The sequence below is a fragment of the Rutilus rutilus genome (assembly GCF_951802725.1).
Source record: "Rutilus rutilus genome assembly, chromosome: 19".
In the NCBI taxonomy this organism is placed as follows: domain Eukaryota; kingdom Metazoa; phylum Chordata; class Actinopteri; order Cypriniformes; family Leuciscidae; genus Rutilus; species Rutilus rutilus.
The window spans coordinates 33,488,284-33,509,354 of record NC_140232.1 but is presented as its reverse complement, the minus strand read 5'-3'; the positions used below and the strand labels follow the sequence as shown (position 1 = coordinate 33,509,354).

At 37.6% G+C, this 21,071-nt stretch overlaps 4 protein-coding genes across 5 annotated transcripts; 2 read left to right on the top strand and 2 right to left on the bottom strand.

Annotated features, from left to right (window-relative positions):
* Window positions 1-344: 344 nt before the first annotated feature.
* On the top strand, window positions 345-3,446 carry dynll1 (dynein, light chain, LC8-type 1). Its single transcript, XM_084389609.1, has 3 exons — window positions 345-459; window positions 1,165-1,303; window positions 3,059-3,446. The coding sequence occupies exons 2-3, from the start codon at window positions 1,172-1,174 to the stop codon at window positions 3,194-3,196; spliced, it is 270 nt and encodes an 89-aa protein (XP_084245735.1). The 5' UTR covers window positions 345-459; window positions 1,165-1,171; the 3' UTR covers window positions 3,197-3,446.
* Window positions 3,447-4,390: 944 nt separating this feature from the next.
* On the bottom strand, window positions 4,391-8,430 carry rpl6 (ribosomal protein L6). Its single transcript, XM_084389604.1, has 6 exons — window positions 7,492-8,430; window positions 7,290-7,406; window positions 6,703-6,846; window positions 5,863-5,911; window positions 4,681-4,865; window positions 4,391-4,568 (listed from the first exon to the last, which is right to left on the bottom strand). The coding sequence occupies exons 1-6, from the start codon at window positions 7,636-7,638 to the stop codon at window positions 4,416-4,418; spliced, it is 795 nt and encodes a 264-aa protein (XP_084245730.1). The 5' UTR covers window positions 7,639-8,430; the 3' UTR covers window positions 4,391-4,415.
* A 1,186-nt stretch (window positions 8,431-9,616) lies between these two features.
* Window positions 9,617-17,208, bottom strand: acaa2 (acetyl-CoA acyltransferase 2). Its single transcript, XM_084390504.1, has 10 exons — window positions 17,023-17,208; window positions 16,132-16,298; window positions 14,778-14,906; window positions 14,584-14,700; window positions 13,292-13,439; window positions 13,042-13,217; window positions 11,905-12,034; window positions 11,746-11,816; window positions 11,409-11,563; window positions 9,617-10,158 (listed from the first exon to the last, which is right to left on the bottom strand). Exons 1-10 carry the CDS (start codon window positions 17,036-17,038, stop codon window positions 10,074-10,076), a joined length of 1,194 nt encoding a protein of 397 aa, XP_084246630.1. The 5' UTR covers window positions 17,039-17,208; the 3' UTR covers window positions 9,617-10,073.
* An 84-nt stretch (window positions 17,209-17,292) lies between these two features.
* mrpl40 (mitochondrial ribosomal protein L40) lies at window positions 17,293-20,460 on the top strand. 2 transcript variants are annotated; one of them, XM_084390506.1, is made up of 4 exons: window positions 17,293-17,458; window positions 17,566-17,640; window positions 17,998-18,153; window positions 19,948-20,460. In XM_084390506.1, exons 1-4 carry the CDS (start codon window positions 17,403-17,405, stop codon window positions 20,255-20,257), a joined length of 597 nt encoding a protein of 198 aa, XP_084246632.1. In that variant the 5' UTR covers window positions 17,293-17,402; the 3' UTR covers window positions 20,258-20,460. The 2 variants fall into 2 exon arrangements, with proteins under 2 accessions (XP_084246632.1, XP_084246631.1); XM_084390505.1 differs by having other exon boundaries at window positions 17,318-17,458; window positions 17,563-17,640.
* Window positions 20,461-21,071: the final 611 nt, after the last annotated feature.

Below are 21,071 nucleotides of genomic sequence, written 5' to 3'. Positions count from 1 at the left end.
TTGATGTCTATAACATTTTTTTGCAGTTTCTTTGTCTGCTGCGATTAACTTTTCACCTCATATTGATTTATTTAAACATGTATATTTAGGAAAATACTTAATTTCAAACTTTGGTTAAGAATAAATATCTCCACGATCACATTTCAACATTTCTCCCGCCCTTCTTCCGGAGAATTCCCTCTCTGATTGTTGCTATGGAGTCCAGCGAAGCGTCTTGAACGCAAGGCATGACGGTCTGAAATAAAATGCAGGGAAACATTGCAGCGAGACTCTTGCAGAGCTGACCAATCACAGAGCCTGGCTTGGCAGCGACAGCCAATAGGATTCAAGAGTGGGAGGAACCAACGGACAGTTACACACCTACATTACTTTGGTCAAGCACACAGCGTGAGCATCACACACAGGCGCTGCGAGTGAGACTCTTTTCTCTCTTTATACGGAAATCTGCACATAAATAAGGTGAAAACTTTTACATTTATCCTTTTCTACTGCATATTAGTCGGTATAACTAAATATCTAATGTGTTTTTCCGTTCAGAGCAAGCGATACTGTACCTAGTTGACACACATCTATATTTAATTCAGCTACGGACTTAAACTTAAATGAAATGATAATAACAAAGATTGATCAGAATAAAAATTAAAATATGCAAAAGTCTTTAATTTAACATAAAAACGCGCGAAGTATTTCTCATTTCTAAAAATAACCATGCCGCCATTCATTTATATTCCACTAATAAAAACACGCATCTCAAAAAGGCATTTGATTTGATAAGTTAAGATTATTCAGTTGGTTTATTCAGTCTGAAGTTATATGAACATTATTTGAAAATAAATATAAGTTTGGGGAAATCTGTGTTGCTGAGTACAGGATTTAGTTCAGGTGTCCATGGCAACAGTAACCTGGCGAAATATGCCACGTGATGTTATGTAATAAAGATGGAATAATGGCCGTGGAGCTTCTGATGTGCTGATTTTATATAATGCCCACCCTGACTATGATGGCTGACCACCATTCACCAGTTCCACCAGCAGATGCTTGAGGATTGTGGGATTGATTTGGGGCAGGGCACAAAGCATTATGGGTGCGTCACAGGGTGTTGTTTGGGCGTTCACAGATTAAATTCACTCATTCCTCATGAAATGTCTCTGTTTGTGGCTTCAGAACCACCATGTCTGACAGAAAGGCCGTGATCAAGAATGCGGACATGTCCGAGGAGATGCAGCAGGACGCTGTGGAGTGCGCCACACAGGCGCTGGAGAAGTACAACATCGAGAAGGACATCGCTGCCTACATCAAGAAGGTAAACGCCGGTTTGCCGGATATTCCAACTTCGATACGATACCTCGGAAAATATTGATTTTCGATATCATGGGGAAAACTGCCATATAGATATTTTTATCCAACTTCGATTCGATACCTTGGAAAATATCCATATTCGATACTATTTTCGATATCAAGGGGAAAGCTGCCACGTAGACTTTTTTATTTTTTTGTAATTTTGTTGAAATAGCTTTCTCACAGCACAGGGAGGCTTTATTTGAATCTTTGAACTAAACCTACACAAACAAGACAAGTAAACAGTCATCAATAACATAAGAACAAATAAAGAAATTGCAAATGGAATGACAAGTGAAGTAAACACAGCTTTAAGTGGTTCAGGTGGGTCTAACAGCAGTATTCATGTAAGAAATACTAAGTATAATTACAAACTAAGAAATTGAAGTCGTCATGAAATCAAAATACTTTGGGGTAAATGCTCTACACTGAAGTTAAGGCCCTGTTTACACGTACATGGTTATTTTGAAAAACGGTGACATTTCCCTTCGGTTGTGCCCTTCGTTTACTCGCAAACGGAGAATTCGCCTCTGAAAACGATTCTTTCTAAAAACTCCGGCCAGAGTGGAGATTCTGGAGAACTCTGTTTGCATATAAACTGAGAAAAATGTAGTTTTAGGCAGTCGACGTCACAGTATGCGACAGAACTTGCACTGCGTCAAAGGTGCGACCCATATTTTCGGGATTCTGATTGGCTAACATGGGCTTGAGCTTCTCGTTACACTGCCACCTACAGATATACACGGGTTTGTGTAAACGACCACTTTTCTGAAAACGGAGAGGGTGAAATGTCCGTTTATGAAAATAACCGGCCACGTGTAAACGTAGCCTAAGTCTGTTGCAACTTCCGGTTTATGCAGACTTAAAAAAAAGTAATCGGTTATATAAAATAACCCCAGATGGTCTTCATTGTAAATATTAAATACAGATCAATGCTTAAAGTATAAGTGCTTATAAATCCGTATTAAGCTGCTGTCCCTTTAAAAACGTATGCGCGGATCCAATATACTGATACACAACATGCGTTTGCTTTCTCAACTATTTACATTCCAAAACTGAATACGTGCCAAAATGGGCATTTTGGAAACATTTTGTGTGTATTTGACAGTTTATGCGTAATAAGCCATGACAAAGAACTCAATTTGGTTCTCGAGAGCTGTTTGAGAGGCGGCTTTATGTGCGCTCCGCTTGTATAGTATCAAAACCTGCGGGAATTATTGAAATTATGCGCAATACGAGCACTAGGCTATTCAACCGCAGCGAATGAGACGAGTGAGTGAGAGGAGAAGGTGTGTGTCAGTTCACCGTCGGAGAGAAGAGAGAGAACGCACAGCTGGTGTCAGTGTATCGATACAGCAGAAAATGAGGATTGGAACCGGTTCAGATATTACAGTATCGATGCATATCAATATTTTTGACAACACTAGTTGAGCTGAACACTTTATGGGCGTCCATTTTCTTTGTAAGGTTTATATTTAGCAGTGAAGATGTGCTCATGAATACTTTATTGTCAGGTTATTGGTGATGTCAACCCAGAATCAACATTTACTGAATGTTTCTGGTCTTATTGTGCATGATTCATTGGTTATTCCAAGTTGCAATACATCTTTTTTTTCTTTTTTTTACCCCTCCCTTCTGAGGTCAGGCCTTTCGCTTTGAGTAAATGTGTTGAAAACAGCATTTAATATTGATTAACTTTAAATGTATTCTTTCCATGCAGGAGTTCGACAAAAAGTACAACCCCACCTGGCATTGCATCGTGGGAAGGAACTTCGGGAGTTACGTGACTCACGAGACCAAACACTTCATCTACTTCTACCTGGGTCAGGTGGCCATCCTGCTCTTCAAGTCGGGCTGAGCGCCGGCAACACCATCCAACAGACCGCTACGAACTGACTGTACTGACGAGGCGAACCATTCCTGTACTGGGACCTGCCTTCTCTCGGCTGCTTCTCTGCTCCTTTCATTCTGATTATTGTTTAGAAAACGGCCATTCGGGAGGGAAATGCCATAAAGAAACAACTGTATTTATTTTTGTTTTCTATACAGCGTTTTATGTCACCTGCGTTTTTTTAATTAAAGCAAAATGGTTTGGCCGTTTGCCTGGAGTTTTGTGTCTGAAGGTTTATGGTGCAACTTCTTAGGATGGTAAAAGGAACTAATACTATAGTTATTGAGAGGGGAAACGAGAATGAACTCTTTTATTTGTATTTTAAAACAAATTTTGTGGTAAAAACCTGCAATTCTGAGGAAAGCCAATTGTGAGGGAGAGAAAAAATGATCACATAATTCTTCAGAATTGTGAGTATTCTGTGGTGGAAACAGGCATCCATAATCTTTCCCACATCTCATTAACTTTTCGGCCTGAGTTTTGTTCACCTATTGATGGGGAAAAAAGCAGCATGAAATTATGCAAGTATGAACTTGAGTAATATTGGTTGAAATCGAATATGAACAGGGTTGTACTTTGAACGGTTTCAATTTAGCATTTCAAGTTAATATTGATTTTTATATTTTTACATCATACATATTCATTTTAATGATTTTTAGTCATCTTGCAGCCATTGTGATCACGGACTTCCTCAAATCCAGTGAGGATGGACTCGCATCCAACAAACTTTAACTTCAAAATCACATTTGATTCAAGATGTGCATCTTATGGAACAAGAACATAAGCTAGGCATAACTTGTATTAGGCAAAATAGGTTGATGGGAACATTAACTTGTATTCATATCAGCATTAATATAAAAACATTTCTAACAATAGTGGTGTACACACACCACAGATCATTCCACCTAAAAATAGCCACTAGAGATGAATGCTCAAAGACAGACTGATTTAGAAACGTAAAGTGCCATTGCTTATAACAATACTTATTTTAAGCTGACTGCAATGAAAACATTAAAGCTATTTTTAAAATATTACCTTGTATAGACAAATTTCACACATGGTCCAATAGCAAAGTTACTTTCACACAATCTGACGAACATGCAGAATGATTTGGTATTCAACAAAATAACGCAAAAAAAATAAAAGAGGCAGAGAACGTGATATGGGTCGAGACTTTATTTGCAGTTTAGAAAACCAGTTTGTGTGGGTAGACCCCATTGGACAGGGAGAATGTGGAGCGCAGGTATCCCTTGAGCTCAGGGACCTTCTTGATCAGGGGAAGCAGAAGAGAATCCACTGCTTTCTGGTCCGCCTTGCGCTGCTCCGTCAACTGGTACTTCTGCAGAGACAGAACAAGAACAACATCAGAACACTCAGTTGCGGTCACAGACAGAGTCTCCATCCGGAGTCCTGCACAAGCGTCCGGTTGACTGGAGCTGATGGGGTTTTACCTCCTTCTCTGTGTCGAAGATTTCTCCCTCCTGGTGCTTGGGCTTCCTCATCTTCTTCTTCTTGAAGTAGGAATCGACCAGTGTACTGGGGAACTTGACGCCGGAGATGTCCAGCTTGGTGTTGGTGGCGATGCAGAACTTCTGGTGAGCTCTACGCAGAGGCACTCGGTTCAGAGCCAGAGGACCTGAGAGAGACAAGAGACGGGCATCAATTATTCACTCCCTCAAACTGCACAATAAAAGCTGCACACTAATGGGGGGGAAAGGGACATTGCAAGGTTTTGATTTCACAAGATGACTTGAACTATAAATTAATAAATATTAATCATTCTAGAATGATTAGGGTGATTTTGTTGGGGAGTTCATCTACACAAAACTAAAATGCTCTTCTCAGTCCCAAAGACTTTTTAGACTTGAGCGATTTGGGAAAAACATTGGGTGTGGGTACTTTCTTTTACTCTTCACAAGTTTTCATGCACCACATTCACACTGTTTTTGACCAACTCTCTCCAATGGATCTCTGAGCTACTGTGAGTGATTGGAGGCGGAGCTCATTTGCATATTCATAGAACCATATATACTAAATGAGGCAAGGGTGTCGAGTTACATTCAAGCTATTTTAAAGCATAAAGAATTTTTTCTCAAGGAAAAAACATTTAATTGTGTAATTTTGGTGATCAAAGATGAGTTAAGGGATAAAATGGACTACTTTCACTAATTACAATACTAATATTGATATACTAGTCCATTTTCAAACTGTATAGCATCAAGCTATTATTTTGATAGGTTGCTGGCAAATTAATAACTTTGCTGCTGGTTTCAGAGTGAAGATAGTTGCATGTTAATGAAACACAAACATGAACCACACACACACACACACACACACACACACACACACACGTGTAAATGACATTTTTCACTCTGAAACTGCAACACATTTACTAAAATCGCAGCCTTGACACACCAATCCATTTACAGGAGTCAACATTTGAAGTGGATCAAAAAAAGTTCATCAAAGTTGTCCTAAGACAAGAACGGGTATTGTTCAAAATTCATGTATAACTTTGATGAAAGGTTTTGATCCACTTCGAATGTTGACTACTGTATTTTATTTGGATATATGGAGCGGCCCTAGAGAAAATCATCTCTATCCACTGAACAAACAGACGTTGTGTCGCTCACCGGTGACGAGGAGGAGTCCGCTGTCCAGCTGCTTGAGGAAGACCACACGCTGCAGAAGAAACACATTCACAGTTAACAGCCTGTGACGTTCACTGCGATCCTCATCTGAACCTCTTTTGCAATGCAAATCTCAAGTGTAACTTGTCACCCCAATTCAGCAGAATAAAGTTAACAAGTGTTTGTGTGGGAGAGAGAGCATCTGCACAGGTCGCTGTTTCGCATGTAGGCGTTTCACCCATTGAGTTGCTACACAAGCATGTGAAGAACAATAGCTATATTTGGACATTAACTTCCGAGATTTAAAACCAAAGTCTGATGATATTCAATAGGGGTGTAACGAGACCCTCGTGTCACGATGCGATATTACTGTGATACTCCAAGACATGAGGTTAGAGGTTAACCAAAAAACTAACTGTTGATTAAAATGCTAAATTTGGTATTACATTGGGTGTGTAAATGAATAGACTTAGTGCTGAAACCCAATGCACAGGACAATAGAGACACCAGAATAACAATATTCATGATTCTGAAGCTGAAAATACAGAATTATTTTAGACGAATATGCCTGCACTCGGTCACTGACTAAATATATTTAAAATAATGTATGCTCCTTTTTACTGGCAACATCAGACATTTGGCATTATCAGGAGCCATAAATATTCCCCACTGCATTATATTCAACATTATATATAGTAGTATGTAGTACTGACACAAACTGTGACACGATATATTGTTACACCCCTAATACTCGAGAACGATTTCCCTGCTCTGAGCGGGAAGCAAGTGACTTGTTTAAATGACACTTGGTCCCATTTATTGCGCTCAACACTGCACATGTACCTTCCCACGGTGGCGTCCGGTCAGCAGGATCAGGACTGTTCCAGGGGTGATGGACTGGCGCAGTTTCCTCCGGTGCTGAGAGAAGGGCTTGATGCCGTGACTCCGCAGCTTACGCCGCACGTCTTCTGTGGGGTAATAACGGGGCTAGACACAGGAGAGAGAGGGAGAGAAGGAGAGAGAGAGAGAGATGTGAACACAATGTTAAATGCAATAGACCTTCGTCAGGTTAGACGCCATACTGAAATTAACCAATGAAAGCGAGGCTGAGAGGGATTACAATGGCACACACTGTATAAAGGTCTTAGATCATAACTTTCAAAACTCATATGGAGTTTGACTATTGTACTTTTTTTTTTTCAGAATTGCGTTAAGTTGCAATTTCTTAAATTGTTTATTTTGTTGAGGAAAGTCTTCCATAAGACTAAATATAAGGCTAGACATGGTTACAGAAATATTTGTAGAAAATTTGAGATCAGGGTCAAAATTGACATTAATATTTAACCTATTTTAAAATGGTCAGGCTCATAAAAAAAAAAACTCCAGCCCCAAATCTCAGGTATATCTGGTGGTAAGTGTCTTATTCTCACCATCTTGCGGCGTTTCACAGCACGGGTGCCTCCATTCTTGTCTCCGCCGACAGTTTTGGTGACTGTGTTGGAATTCTTCTTTTCCTTGATTTTCTTCTCCCGGATTTTCTTTTCAACCTGAAACAAGAAGACAGAGCTTCAGAAAGCCGCTGATGACGGGGTGAGACTGACCCTGGATCAGAGAGTTGCTGTGAACCCTCACCTTCGTCACGGGAGCTTTAGTCTTCCTCTTGTACATGGCCCTGCGAGCGGACATGACGGAGCGGGAGTAGCGGCCGATGCCCCTGACCAGCACAGGGTTACGGCTGCAGTGTTTACGGGCAACCTTCTTCTTATCGCCCTCAGCCATCTGAGAAAATAAGACACGTATTAAAATATGAATGCATACAAAGATATTACCACATTAATAACATGCATCAACCAATAGTAAAGCTGCTCTGAAAGTCAATATTTGTTATAAAGTACTTTTCACATGACATCTCAATATCAGCACTGCTATTTTACCAATTCTAATCACAAATAGAGTAACGTTAGGGCTCCTAAATTAGACAGTAATTATCATGAAGCATATCTGAACTCCTGCATATTGACTGTTGATCGTACAGCTTGTTAAATTAACGCACACCACAATAATAAAGAACTCTCTGCTTATACAAACACACATATACACACACCTACATCCATATACACACACACATACATGTATGTATATGTGTGTGTGTGCATGGTGTTACTACAGTAACTCAACGTGACCAGTTGTAGCATTGCTAACAGGCTAAAGTACACACATAAACACATTTATAGACTAACAAGCGTCTTTAGAGAGTCTGTTTTACGCTCTATTCACATGACAAGCCGTCACATATGACTTTATGGTTTTTAATATTAACAGAAACACACAAATCCCGTTTCAGTTCACATGCAGCCAGTGTCGGCCTCAGCGCGCGCCGAACATTCATAACGTACGTTAAAACATACATCACATCCACTAATATTCACATCTACTACTGCTATATGTGTATTAAAACATTTATATATGATCCAGAGTGAAATATTATGCACCGATTAATCAGATTAATGCAGATTGTACTTGGACAAAACAGACACGAAAGCCACAATTACCTTCAGCTAGAAAAAAAAGACCGACATCCGGGCACTTGACGTATATATAGTCGTGACGTGATACGCCCGGGGTTTTGCTTACGCTCTTAAAGGCACACGCGCTTCTTTTGGCCACACGACGGGCGCGCGAGTGGCGCTCATCGGCTGAGGAAGGCAAATACATGAAAACCTTTGTAATGTTTTTGTCTTTTGTGAAATGTCGCAAATTGTACATTTGTATGTTATAAAAAGTTAATTAAAGTAATAAAGCATCGTTAGAAACGGAAGGTCAGATTACATTTATTTTGCTGCTGCCAATGCAAAGTTTTGTAAATTGTTGTACAGTTAAAGAATGCATGTAATAAACTTACCCTATATATAGAATGTAATATATGTAATATAAAGAATGTATATGCACATTGTATGTATTGCATGTACATGGGATTTAAAAAAAAGTGTGTGTGTGTGTCTGTCTGTCTGTCTGTCTATCTATCTATCTATTCCATTCTATATATAGGGTAAGGTTATATATGTATAAATAAAAAGTATATTTTTTAGTGTGTCTATATATATATATATATAGTATACTGAATATACTTTTTCACATTTTAAATCCCATATACAGTATGTATGCATATATATGCCCTATATATTTTTTATATGTATATACAGTACAGGCCAAAAGTTTGGAAACATTACTATTTTTAATGTTTTTGAAAGAAGTTTCTTCTGCTCATCAAGCCTGCATTTATTTGATCAAAAATACAGAAAAAAAAGTAATATTGTGATATATTATTACAATTTAAAATATGATCCTGAAAATGCAGCTTTGCATCACAGAAATAAATGATAATTTAAAGTATAATAAATTGAAAACCAATTATTTTAAATTGTAATAATATACCACAATATATATATATATTAAAAAAAATCTGTATTTTTGATCAAATAAATGCAGGCTTGATGAGCAGAAGAGACTTCTTTCAAAAACATTAAAAATAGTAATGTTTCCAAACTTTTGGCCTGTACTGGATATAAACCTGATTTAGAATAAGAACATCCTTTAGTCTCCTCAGAGTTATTTATTTAAAGACTGGAAGTGCATCCAAAGGTAATCCTTGTGAATCTATGTGCTACGGCTGATCCACCTGTGATTGTAGTCTCTATAACTATTAATAAATCTGCATGCCAAGAGGGAAAAAGTAAAGGCTGAACATTACACAGTGTCGTATTTTACAGCTCATTCTTTATTGATAAGAACAGTCAGGGCTCTGGTCGGTGAACATGTCAACATTCTATACAAAATCATTTAGTAAAGTCCATAATCAAGAGTTTTTGTTACATGGAGTTGAATCACAACAGAATGAATATATTACATTTCTGGAAAGCATGAGATGGTTAATCCAGCCGGATGTGGAATTAGGCACAGAGACTAAAGTACAGCAAAGGCACGTTACTTCCAGCATCACTGAACCGTAACCAAACACGAACTCCTGCACAGACACGGCTCCATCACTCAATCACATGATCCTTTTACAAGAACAATAATCAAGTGCAAAATAAACTTTTTATTCCAAGTTTGTACACAGACTGTGTTTTTCTTACAGACTTTGGGACGGTGTGAATTAGGCTTTGAATTTGACTTGATTTGTTTGCAGCAACATGTGTGTGTGTGAGATGTTCTCAGTTTGTGTTTTCCAGGACGATTGCGATTCCCTGACCGCCACCGATGCAGGCAGAGCCGACCGCATACTTTCCCCCGCGTCTCCTGGGAACAGAGAATACAACACATCACATGACTTCATGCTATATTAATACAGCAATGCATGATCAGGATTACACAACCTGAAAATGGCTCTTAAAACCCATTTTACTGCCATAATGTGACTATTTCTGAGTGAAACAGGATATTCAGATCTAAACTTAAAGGGATACTCCACTTTTTTTGGAAATAGGCTTATTTTACAGCTCCCCCAGAGTTAAACATTTGAGTTTTACCGTTTTCGAATCCATTCAGCCGATCTCCGGGTCTGGCGGTACCACTTTTAGCATAGCTTAGCATAGATCATTGAATCGGACAGGACCATTAGCATCTCTCTCAAAAAAATGACCAAAGAGTTTTGATATTTTTCCTATTTAAAACTTGACTCTTCTGTAGTTACATCGTGTACTAAGACCGACGGAAAATGTAAAGTTGCGATTTTCTAGGCTGATATGGCTAGGAACTACTCTCATTCCTGCGTAATAATCAAGAAACTTTTCTGCCGTACCATGAGTGCAGCAGGTGTAATGATAGTGATGCACAGTTAGATCAGAAATGTGCATTCAGAAAGTCATTTCATGTTGACTTTGAACAGAATCCATGTAAATAGGTCACAGTAGATGTGTTTTCATCCACCTATTTTTATGCAAATTTTGAAATATTGCATAAAAAAAAAAGGTTGGATGGAAACGCCAAGATGCACATAACTTTTAAAAATGAGTATAAAAACATATACACTCAAATGAGGCAGATTATTCTTTCATCCGATAAGAAAACATGCATAAACTACTTTAGGAACATATTTACTGAATACATCCTCAATGTGCAACAAAAACCTGCCTCAATCAAAGTTGTGATTGGATAACTGGACTAACCAGCGGACCAATCGCATCAAAGCATCTCAAATGTTGGATTGGTGGCTCTGAGGCGCCTGAGCAAAAGTCTGGTTTAATTCCCTCCAGAAGCGTCTCGCACGATTGCCTTCCCAAACACCAGCATCCGAACGCAAGAACATTACAGCGTTTATTACATTTCGTCTGACGCTCTGAGACGAAACTCACTTATAATGGAGGGAAAAAAAGCCACAACTTCCATTTTTATTACAGATATTTTGTGTCATTTTCCCAGGAAGTGACGATTATGGGCTCTTGAACACACGGGATGGAAACGTTGCTTTATTCGCAAATGTTTTATGCGATATTCAAAGTTAAATTCACCACTTTGGAAGGGAACATTGCTATTGTAAGTGTCTTCACCTGAGCTCGTGAACGAGGTGCGCAGTGATTCTGGTCCCAGAGGCTCCGAGCGGGTGTCCGATGGCGATGGCTCCTCCGTTAACATTGGTCTTCTCAGGGTCCAAGCCCAAAGCTTTAGCCACTGCCAGATACTGAGCAGCGAACGCTTCGTTGACCTGACAGACACAGAAAACAGATATATGAAACCCTGCTTGACAATCTTTGAAAAACATCACTAACTAAATCCACTCTTCATCACTCTAGTTAACATTTAAGTGGGCATTCTCTGAAGTTAAACAACTCATGCATAGTGTGATGAGCCTAATTAGAAACCAAGAGTATGTATATATTATTCTACCTCCACCAGGTCCATGTCTTTGAGTGAGAGACCAGCCTTCTTCAGGGCTTCGGTGATGGCAGGTACAGGCCCTGTTGTATTTACAAAATATGATATAGTTATTTATTTATTTCCCCCCTGCTAAGTATAGAAGAATACGTTGGTGGATATTGGACTCACCAATTCCCATGATGCTGGGATCACAGCCTGAGATGTGATAGGCCACAATTCTAGCCAATGGTGTGAGTTTGTGAGCCTTCAGAGCGTCCTCACTGGCTATGACCACAGCAGCAGCTCCATCAGACACGCCCTGTGGGTGGAGCCAGTGACATCATAAACACATGCAAAACACAAAATCACTAGTGGCAATGCTGACTAACATTTAGATTTTTTATAATATATATATGTATGAAGAGTTCAGATGCAAAAGCCTCTAAGTGCCATCAGAAATTTTCTTCTAGAATGATCATTTTTATAAAGCTTGTATATTTAAATTCAGTAATTTCACTTAATTGGCAATGAAAATTACCTATTAATTGTAATTTAAGTGAAATTATTGAACTTAAATATACAAGCTTGATAAAAATGATCATTCTAGAAGAAAATTTCAGATGGCACTTAGAGGCTTTTTATATATATATATATATATGGTTGATCTTTTTTTTAAGTCTCTTCTGCTCGCCCAGGCTGCATTTATTTGATAATAAAAACAGTAAAAGTAGTAATATTGTGAAATATTACTACAATTTAAAATAATCATTGTCTATGTGAATATGTTAAATTGTAATTTATATCCTGTGATCAAAGCTAGATTTTCAGCATCATTACTCCAGTCTTCAGTGTCACATGATCCTTCAGAAATCATTCTAATATGATTTAAAAGAAACATTTATGATTATTATCGATGTTGAAAACAGTTGTGCTGCTTCATATTTTGGTGAAAACAGTGATACACCACAATTAAAAATTTGACGGGAAGATACCAAGAGAGAAAAATAAATTACTTATAAATACTACTTATAAATATTACTAATAAAATACTTATATTCAGCAAGGACCAATTCGATAATTAAAATCGATCAAAAGTGACAGTAAACACATGTATAATACTACAAAAGATTTGTATCCAAATAAAATAAATGCTGTTCTTTTGAACTTTCTATTCATCAAAGAATCCAAAAAAAATAAAAAATAAAAAATTCAGTTTCCTCCAAAAAAAATGAAGCAGTACAACCGTTTCTTGAGCAGCAAATCAGCATATTAGAATTATTGAAATGCTGTTTAGAAGCACATGCTCTTTTGTTCAGTTCTCCCCACCGAAGCGTTGGCTGCAGTGACGGTTCCTGCTTTCTTGAAGACGGTGGGCAGCTTCGCCATCTGCTCCAGTGTGGTCTGAGGACGCGGGTGTTCGTCAGCCGTCATCGACACTTTCCCTTTCTTGGCTTTCACGTCGACGGGTGCGATCTCAGCGGTGTAATACCCAGCCTCATGAGCTGCAGCAGAGAGAGAGAGATGTGTGTGAGTGTGTGACCCAATGCAGTGCTGGGCTGTCGATCGATACGCTCACCTGCTTTCCACCTCTGCTGCGTCCCATAGGAGTACTGGTCGCAGTCGTCGCGTGTGATCTGGTATTTCTCTGCCAGGTTTTCTGCTGTGATGCCCATGGGGAGCTTTATGTGCAGATCTGTCAGTCCTGCCCACAGCGTGTCTTCCAGCTGATTCACACACACACACACACACACACACACACACACACACACACACACACCAAATGTTATTCAAAGCTTCATACAGTAAGTACTGTATTCCAAAACCTTACACTAAATATACCCTGTAAATTTCACTGTCTATATGTGCTGGTGTTCTTAGCACTGGTCATGAGGATGAAACGTTAATACATTTATTTTTTAATTGTGAAATTATTCAGGAGTTTTGGTCTAATTTATGCTCTCGTTTAGCTATTGTTGTCCAATCCTTTAATTTAAAAGATATGTTTTTACTATTATACTTACACTACCAACAATGACTTTGGAATATATCCTCAGTCTCTTTATTTTGTTTGGTAAATTTATCATCACTTTTTATGATCTCACATTTTTTGATTGAGACAAACTCACTTCTCAAATCTCTTTAACTAGTAATAAAAAAAGTGACAGATTACAGCAGCAATATGAGATTTTTAATGCTTAATAAGGTTTAGCCTGCTTTCCTCTGCTTGTTAATGTAGTCCATTTTATTTTATTCATTATTTTTTTATTAATATTTTTTTAAATGTCAATTTATAATGTTTTTAACTTTATTTATTTAGCTTATGTATAGGTGTTTTTTTATTTATTGTATGCATGTTTTCTTTTTTCAGTTTTCTGTAAATGCTCTTTAATGTTTGTTAGAATGTTCATGATATTCAGGGTTTTAACACCTTTTGACCAATAACATTTCCACGACTCCTCATTTGTCAATACTAGATAAAAAACATTTTATTGCACTCACTAAGAGCCAATTAAATATTTTGATCAGAGCATAACTAGACGGTTTTATATGGACAATGTTTCAAAACACTTAATCGCATGCAATAGCGAGTGCCGTTGACTCTGTTTCCTATGCAATGACATTAGCCAATCATAAGAGTGGGCGTTTACTGACGCCTTAAAGGAGCCGCGCCTTCAAAGCCGTTCATTTCAGACCGAGGCTCAGAATGAAGTTTGAAAATAATTGTTTTTACACATATATATTTGTTTTTTTGAGCAAAAACTTTATTAACATTATAAGTGAACCTCAAGGAACATATAAAAATATTAAAAAAATCCATGTCACGACTCCTTTAAATTCAGAATCATTGAACACCATGATGATCTTTACCTTCAAATCAACTCCAAACTTTGTCCCGAAGCGGATGTTCCTGACGGCGTAAGGAGCTTGACTCATGCTCTCTGAGCCGCCACACAGGACGACCTCTGACTCCTTCAGGTAGATCTCCTACAGCACAACACACACTGATCAGCATCTCCTGTGAGGAAACTACTGCGCCGTTTCGGTTTCATTTGGGTTCGTACCTGTGCTCCATTGATTATGGACTGGAATCCAGACCCGCAGAGGCGGTTGACAGTCAGCGCCGGCACTGGGATGGGAACACCACACCGCAGACCCACGTGACGCGCGATGTAGGGAGCGTCAGCAGAGCTCTGAACGAGAGAGAGAGAGAGAGAGAGAGAGAGAAAATTAAACAATAAAACACAACTTCAACTTTTATTAGGTGAAAAAAGAGATTATATCCTACTAGCAGGAAGATACAGTGATGCCTGTCACAAAAAGAGGGAGGACTCGACTATTCAGTGATGCACTCACACACACACTTGCACGCACACAAACACTCACACACAGTGAATTCTAAATTGTTCATAGAATCCTGAAATGTTGATTAATTGTTCTACTTTTGTTTAGAGAGAGATAGTTATAATATTTGATGCTTGATTTTACTTGCATGTGGATACTTGCATGATTTGTCTTATACATACATATATACAGTATATATAGTATGCAAGTAACTATATATATATTAGATATATGACTGAACACTGGATAAAGTCAGGTTGCAAAATTCTGGTTTCATTTTGTTGACATTAGAGTTAAAGTTTTTTTTTTTTGTTAGATTTTGGATTTCTCTTTTTATGTCAACAGTCAGAAAAAAAAGTTTTGACCATATTCATTGGAGTAAAATATCATATAAACCTGTAAAAGCCTCCAGAATATAGATAAGAAATTGTGAAGTTTGGTGTGTGTAAAGCGGCTGAAGTGGAGATTTCTGACTCACAGCTTTAAAAGATATAGTTTTGTAGTTGAAATCTGCAGATGCAAACAGATAAAGTAAACCTTTAAAGTAAAACGGGTCAGAGGTCACTCGTCATGCGTCGGGTCAGAGGTCACTCTTCCACTGGAACTAGACTCACGTACAGATGTTACCAGAAGCCAGTGATTATAGTTTATAAAGTTATAAATATGGATATTTCTCTTTCACAAACGCAAGGCTTCGCTTCAGAAGGCCTTTATTAACCCACTAAGGCTTATGAATTACTTTTATGATGGATGGATGCACTTTTTTGGGTTTAAAAATCTCAGTTACCATTAACTCCCATTACAAAGTTAGGAAGAGCCAGGATATTTTTTAATATAACTCCGATTGTGTTCGGCTGAAAGAAGAAAGTCATACACCTAGGATGGCTTATGTGTGAGTAAACTATGGAATAATTAACATTTTTGGGTGAACTATCCCTTTAAATAAGTAATGGGATGTTTGCTTTCCACTATTCTGAAAGAGGACAATGTATGTAAGCAAAATAAACCAAAATCTCAAAACTGACCAGTGCATGTAGTGTCTTAAAATTGAATATACTGAATATCATATCCCACCTGCATGACATTTCCCATGATGATACTGTTGACCAGTTCCGGCGCCACATTCCCAGCAGCGAGAGCAGCTTTAGCGGCGTGTTCAGCCAGATCCGTAGCGCTGTGGTCCTTCAGAACGCCTCCATACGTGCCGAACGGCGTTCTCTTGGCCGAGACTATGAACACACCTGGACAAACACAGACATGAGAGATCTGCTTAGATCTGGGCTGCGTTTCCCAAAAGCCTCGTGAGCCTAAGGTGATGGTAGAGACCATTGGTGGCAATTGCTCTACGATCAACTAAGGCTTACAATGCAAACTCAGCCCTGGTCAGTAGGTTCCTGCAGTTAATATTAAGAAAATCAACACTTTACAATATGCAAAATGTAGAAATGCATAGTAACCATGATACACTTTTATACATTAACATACATCGTTAAAAAGAGTAAACATTACAAAGACAAACAAGACTTTTAATGTGTGTCACTGACCTCACCTTTAACCTAATTCTGTCAGTAATGACTGTTATATATATATAGTTTGATCTGATGCTTGATTTTCCTACAGAACAGGTCACTCTTATTTTTTACTTACATTTATTTCAGTTTTGGTTATGATGATGATTCAAAATGAAGCTTTGAATCTCTCAATAATTAGCTGAAGACAAAATCCCTTTAAATAAACAATAAATAAACTGCACACCCATGAATATTTCAGAGCTGTTTCACTGGTTGGGATCATAAAACGAGAAAACAAATTCAAATAGGAAGCAAAAGGAAAGTATAACAATAAGTGACATTGAAGTTCAAGTGCAGTTTGTATAAGAGCAAAAGCGGAAAAAACAAACAAATCATTCGCGTAGTTTCAATATAATGCACTTAATTCAAAGTAAAATATATAAAGTTTACTAACCTCTCAGGAGAGACATGATAGTGATTGTAGTTGAGAAGGTGTTATTGACCGTTTGAGCGACACACACACACCGCGCCGACCTTTCACCCACTTTACCCTCAACATTCACTTCACAACATTCGACAAACCTGTCAAATATTACATTACGCTACATAATGCACATTTTACACGTCAACTTACATTAAATTATCTATGTAATAAGTATGATGTTTAATATCCCTGAAATCGGTCGAAGATGAAGATATAGTAATGCGGAAAGTGCGTATGTCAAACGGACGTGTTTTTACCACGACCTACAGATTCGCATTGGCCACCGGAAGGTGTAAAACAGTTTTAACTTCTCATCATTGATATTTGTAAAGTCGATATTCCTGGGAATTATGGCGGGGATTGTGTGTCGTACTGCAAGCCGGATTATATCGAGTCAAGCATCATGGTACGTGTTTGACTGTAGAAATCCACGTGCATCTGATAATACCAGTATTTCTCTAATAGAGGTCATGATGATGATGATGATGATGATAAATCTCTCTTTTACAGTAGCAGTTCTGTGGTTGCTGTCAGACACAGTCACTGGTTCACATCAATGCTTTCCCTGAAAACCTCAGTGCCATTAAGGTCAGTGCAGAAGTATTAAACACTATTCCCTAATGTAAATCACCATAGTTTATTTACTGTAGCTCCCATGGAAATACCATAGGACTGCCATATTTCATATACCATGTAATCATGATTTTCATGGTACTACAAGTTACTTAAAATAATACCATAGGACATTTAGCTGCTGTGTAACCACCACTGTTATTATAAAACAGAAATGAATCTTCTAATACTGTTTCATGGAGTTTGCATATCAGTTTATTATGATTTTAACTGTAGAAAATACAGAGTTTTGGCCTGAAAACTATGGACTTACCATGGTAAAGTTTTGTATTTCACTATAGGAAATGTTGAGATTTCTGTCTTGTCCAACAGAGCAGAGCCGAAGAAGAAGAAGAAAGTGGACCCGCGCCGAGAGATAATGATGAAAGAACGTCTAAAGAAGAAGCTTAAAAAGCTGGAGCGAGTTCCTCCAGAAATGATTCCCATTGAAGACTTCATTACATCAGCCAAGAGCTTCGACAACACCAGGTAAAATAACTGGACACACATACTTTATCATAAAAACATACATACTTTACATATAAAAACATGTTTTCTACATGTTTAGAGGACTAGTAAAGTCTATAAAATGACACAAATTGAGATTATATGGGAATTATGTTTACTACTGGTCAGAGTTTATTTATTTGATCAAAAATACAGTAAAAATTGTAATAATGTGAAATATTCACTGTCATCCCCCTTATTGCGCATAGATGTGAATATCCAAACGTAATACAGACCAAAGGTTGGTCTCTTTTTAAAGAGGACACAAAAAAAATATGAAAGTGCAAAAAAGTTATATAAGTTTAAATTTACTTTAAAACAACTGTACTTTTTTATTTTATACAAATATATTTTTTAGAAAGTAATTTGGACTTTAAAAATGCTATAAAAAAGTTGATATCACAAAAATTTAAGTTCCTGTGAGATTAATAGAAATAGTCACCGGGTGACGCCCACATTATGTTCTCTTTTAACAAATTAATACATTTCTATCACAGTCACCAAATATGGAACCTTGAGTCTCAGACCTTAACAACCTTATGTGTTTTATTAAGATTAGAAAAAGAATTGTGCTGTACATTTTTAATATGAAACACAACACCGCCCGCTTAAAGAAATTACAAGTAGCATTTCCATGGTAAATGGTGTCTGATTTTAAAATGGTTTTACTGGATGAATACTGAGGGTGTAAGCGTTCGAATGATACCTAATTTATGATGATTAATAAAATATGTGATAGGAAAAAAGGCAATTAAAAAAAGAGTGTCAGTTAAAGTCGGCATGAAATCAAAATGGACCCTATTTACTTTGTTAGCGCATATTACTAGTCTTGTGGTGAACAATTAATCCGTGCAAGTTAAAACACAGAAAAAAATGTTTTGGCTTCGTAATCTTTAATCAAAATCTGAAAATGCCCCTCCCCTCTGCCTTGGAGGACCTTCCCTGATGACGTATGCTTGACGGCTTGGGTTGAGAAACGCTTAACCACTCCCCTCAAACCGTTAGTCTGTAATGAGCGAGAGATGGAGAGGAGGAGCACTAGAGTAAAACCCTGCCCTCTGTTCAATATTCCTTTTCACTGGGAAATACGTCACAGCACTGGAGAAAAGTCGTTTGCAACTTCCGGTTCACACGGACTTTAAGTGGTTAAAATAACTGTTTTCTATTTTAATATATTTGAAAATTAATTTTATTCCTGTCCTGACAAAGCTGAATTTTTCTGATTCAAAGAATCCTGGAAAAAAGTATCATGGTTTCCAAAAAAAAATGAAGCATTAAAAACTATTTTTAATATTAATAATTAAGATAATAATAATATAATATAATATAATATAATATAATATAATAAATAGTAATATATAAAATAATATAATCTTATTATAATTATTAGTATTATATCATGTGACGCTGAAGACTGGAGTAATGATGCTGAAAATTCCGCTTTGATCACTGGAATAAATTACATTTCACAATATATTCACATTGAAATTATAATGATATTCACATTATTACTGTTTTACAATATTTACAATGAATGCAACCTTGATGACCACAAACCAAAAACATCATAATTTCCAAACTTTTGCCCAGTAGTGTACCGTAGACACCAAAAACATTAAACAAACATCTTATATTACTAACTTTTTAATGACGGACTTTTCAAGAAAAACGCTTTACATTCATGGTATAAAAAAGGGAGGGAAAACAGTAGAATAAGGGTTACTGTGTACATTGTGATTGGGTGATTTGAATGAATCTGATTCCTGTTTTCTCCAGGGTCCGTGAGGCTCCTGAACTGAGTTTCGAGGAGAGCGAGCGCAGAGCTCTCCTGCTGAAGGAATGGTCCCGATACAAGCGCTCGCAGCACCAGACGGAGATGCTGGTGATCCAGGAGGCGCTGGAGGCCCAGACACAAGCGCTGGAGGAGCTGAAGCTGGAGTCAGAAGAGCTTTATAAAGCAGCAGTCAGTCCCGATACAGACATCTTCCCTTTCCAGCACGACGGCCCCTGTTACACGCCGCCGCTTACGAGCTACGAGGCTCCAGAAGGCAAATACAACGACATTACGCGAGTGTACACGCAGTGAGGTCGAGCTACGGCTCTGAGGAGGGGACACACGTGTTGCTTTCTGGGATCGCGACTGATGTCAAAAACATCAGAGAAACGGACTGTGAGAATGAAGAGCTAAATTATCTTTATTATAATGTGTTGTTGTTCGTCTGCTCCATTAAATCACCCGTTAACACACCTGAACACGAGGACAAATAATAAAGTTTTTGCAAGCCTTGATGTGGTCTTTAAATCATTTCTTTCATTTACATTTACATTTAATCATTTTAGCAGACGGTTTTATCCAAAGCGACTTACAAATGAGGAGAGCAACAGAAGCAATCAAACCAACAATATGTGTTTGGTCTAACGTTGTTCATTTGTGTAATTTGTAAAAAAAAAAAGTACTTTATTTTTTTAAATGGATATAGGATAGAAGAGAAAAGAAAATGTTAGTATTAATGGACCAAATGTTGCCGTTTCATACCTTTATTGGGATATTATGGCAGTGACTTTTAGTGTCAGAATACAGATACAATAATTATCCATTTACATATTAATTTCTGATTTCTGTTGCGCAATAAATAAGATCTCCAGTGAAACAATAAATGCCAAACTCTTGTAAAAACATTTCATGTCTTCATTCATAAACATATATAGAATTAAAATACTTTAAACTGCAAAATTATGGCTTTTGGACTTAAAGAGTTAAATAGTCAATAATTTTATCACTTAAAACTCATCTTTTAGCTTAAAATGACGTTTAAGCGTTTTTTCCTTGGAAAAAAATGTGTCATGCCTTAAAATACACACTGCTGGTAACAAACTACGAGTGTACACGCAGTGAGGTC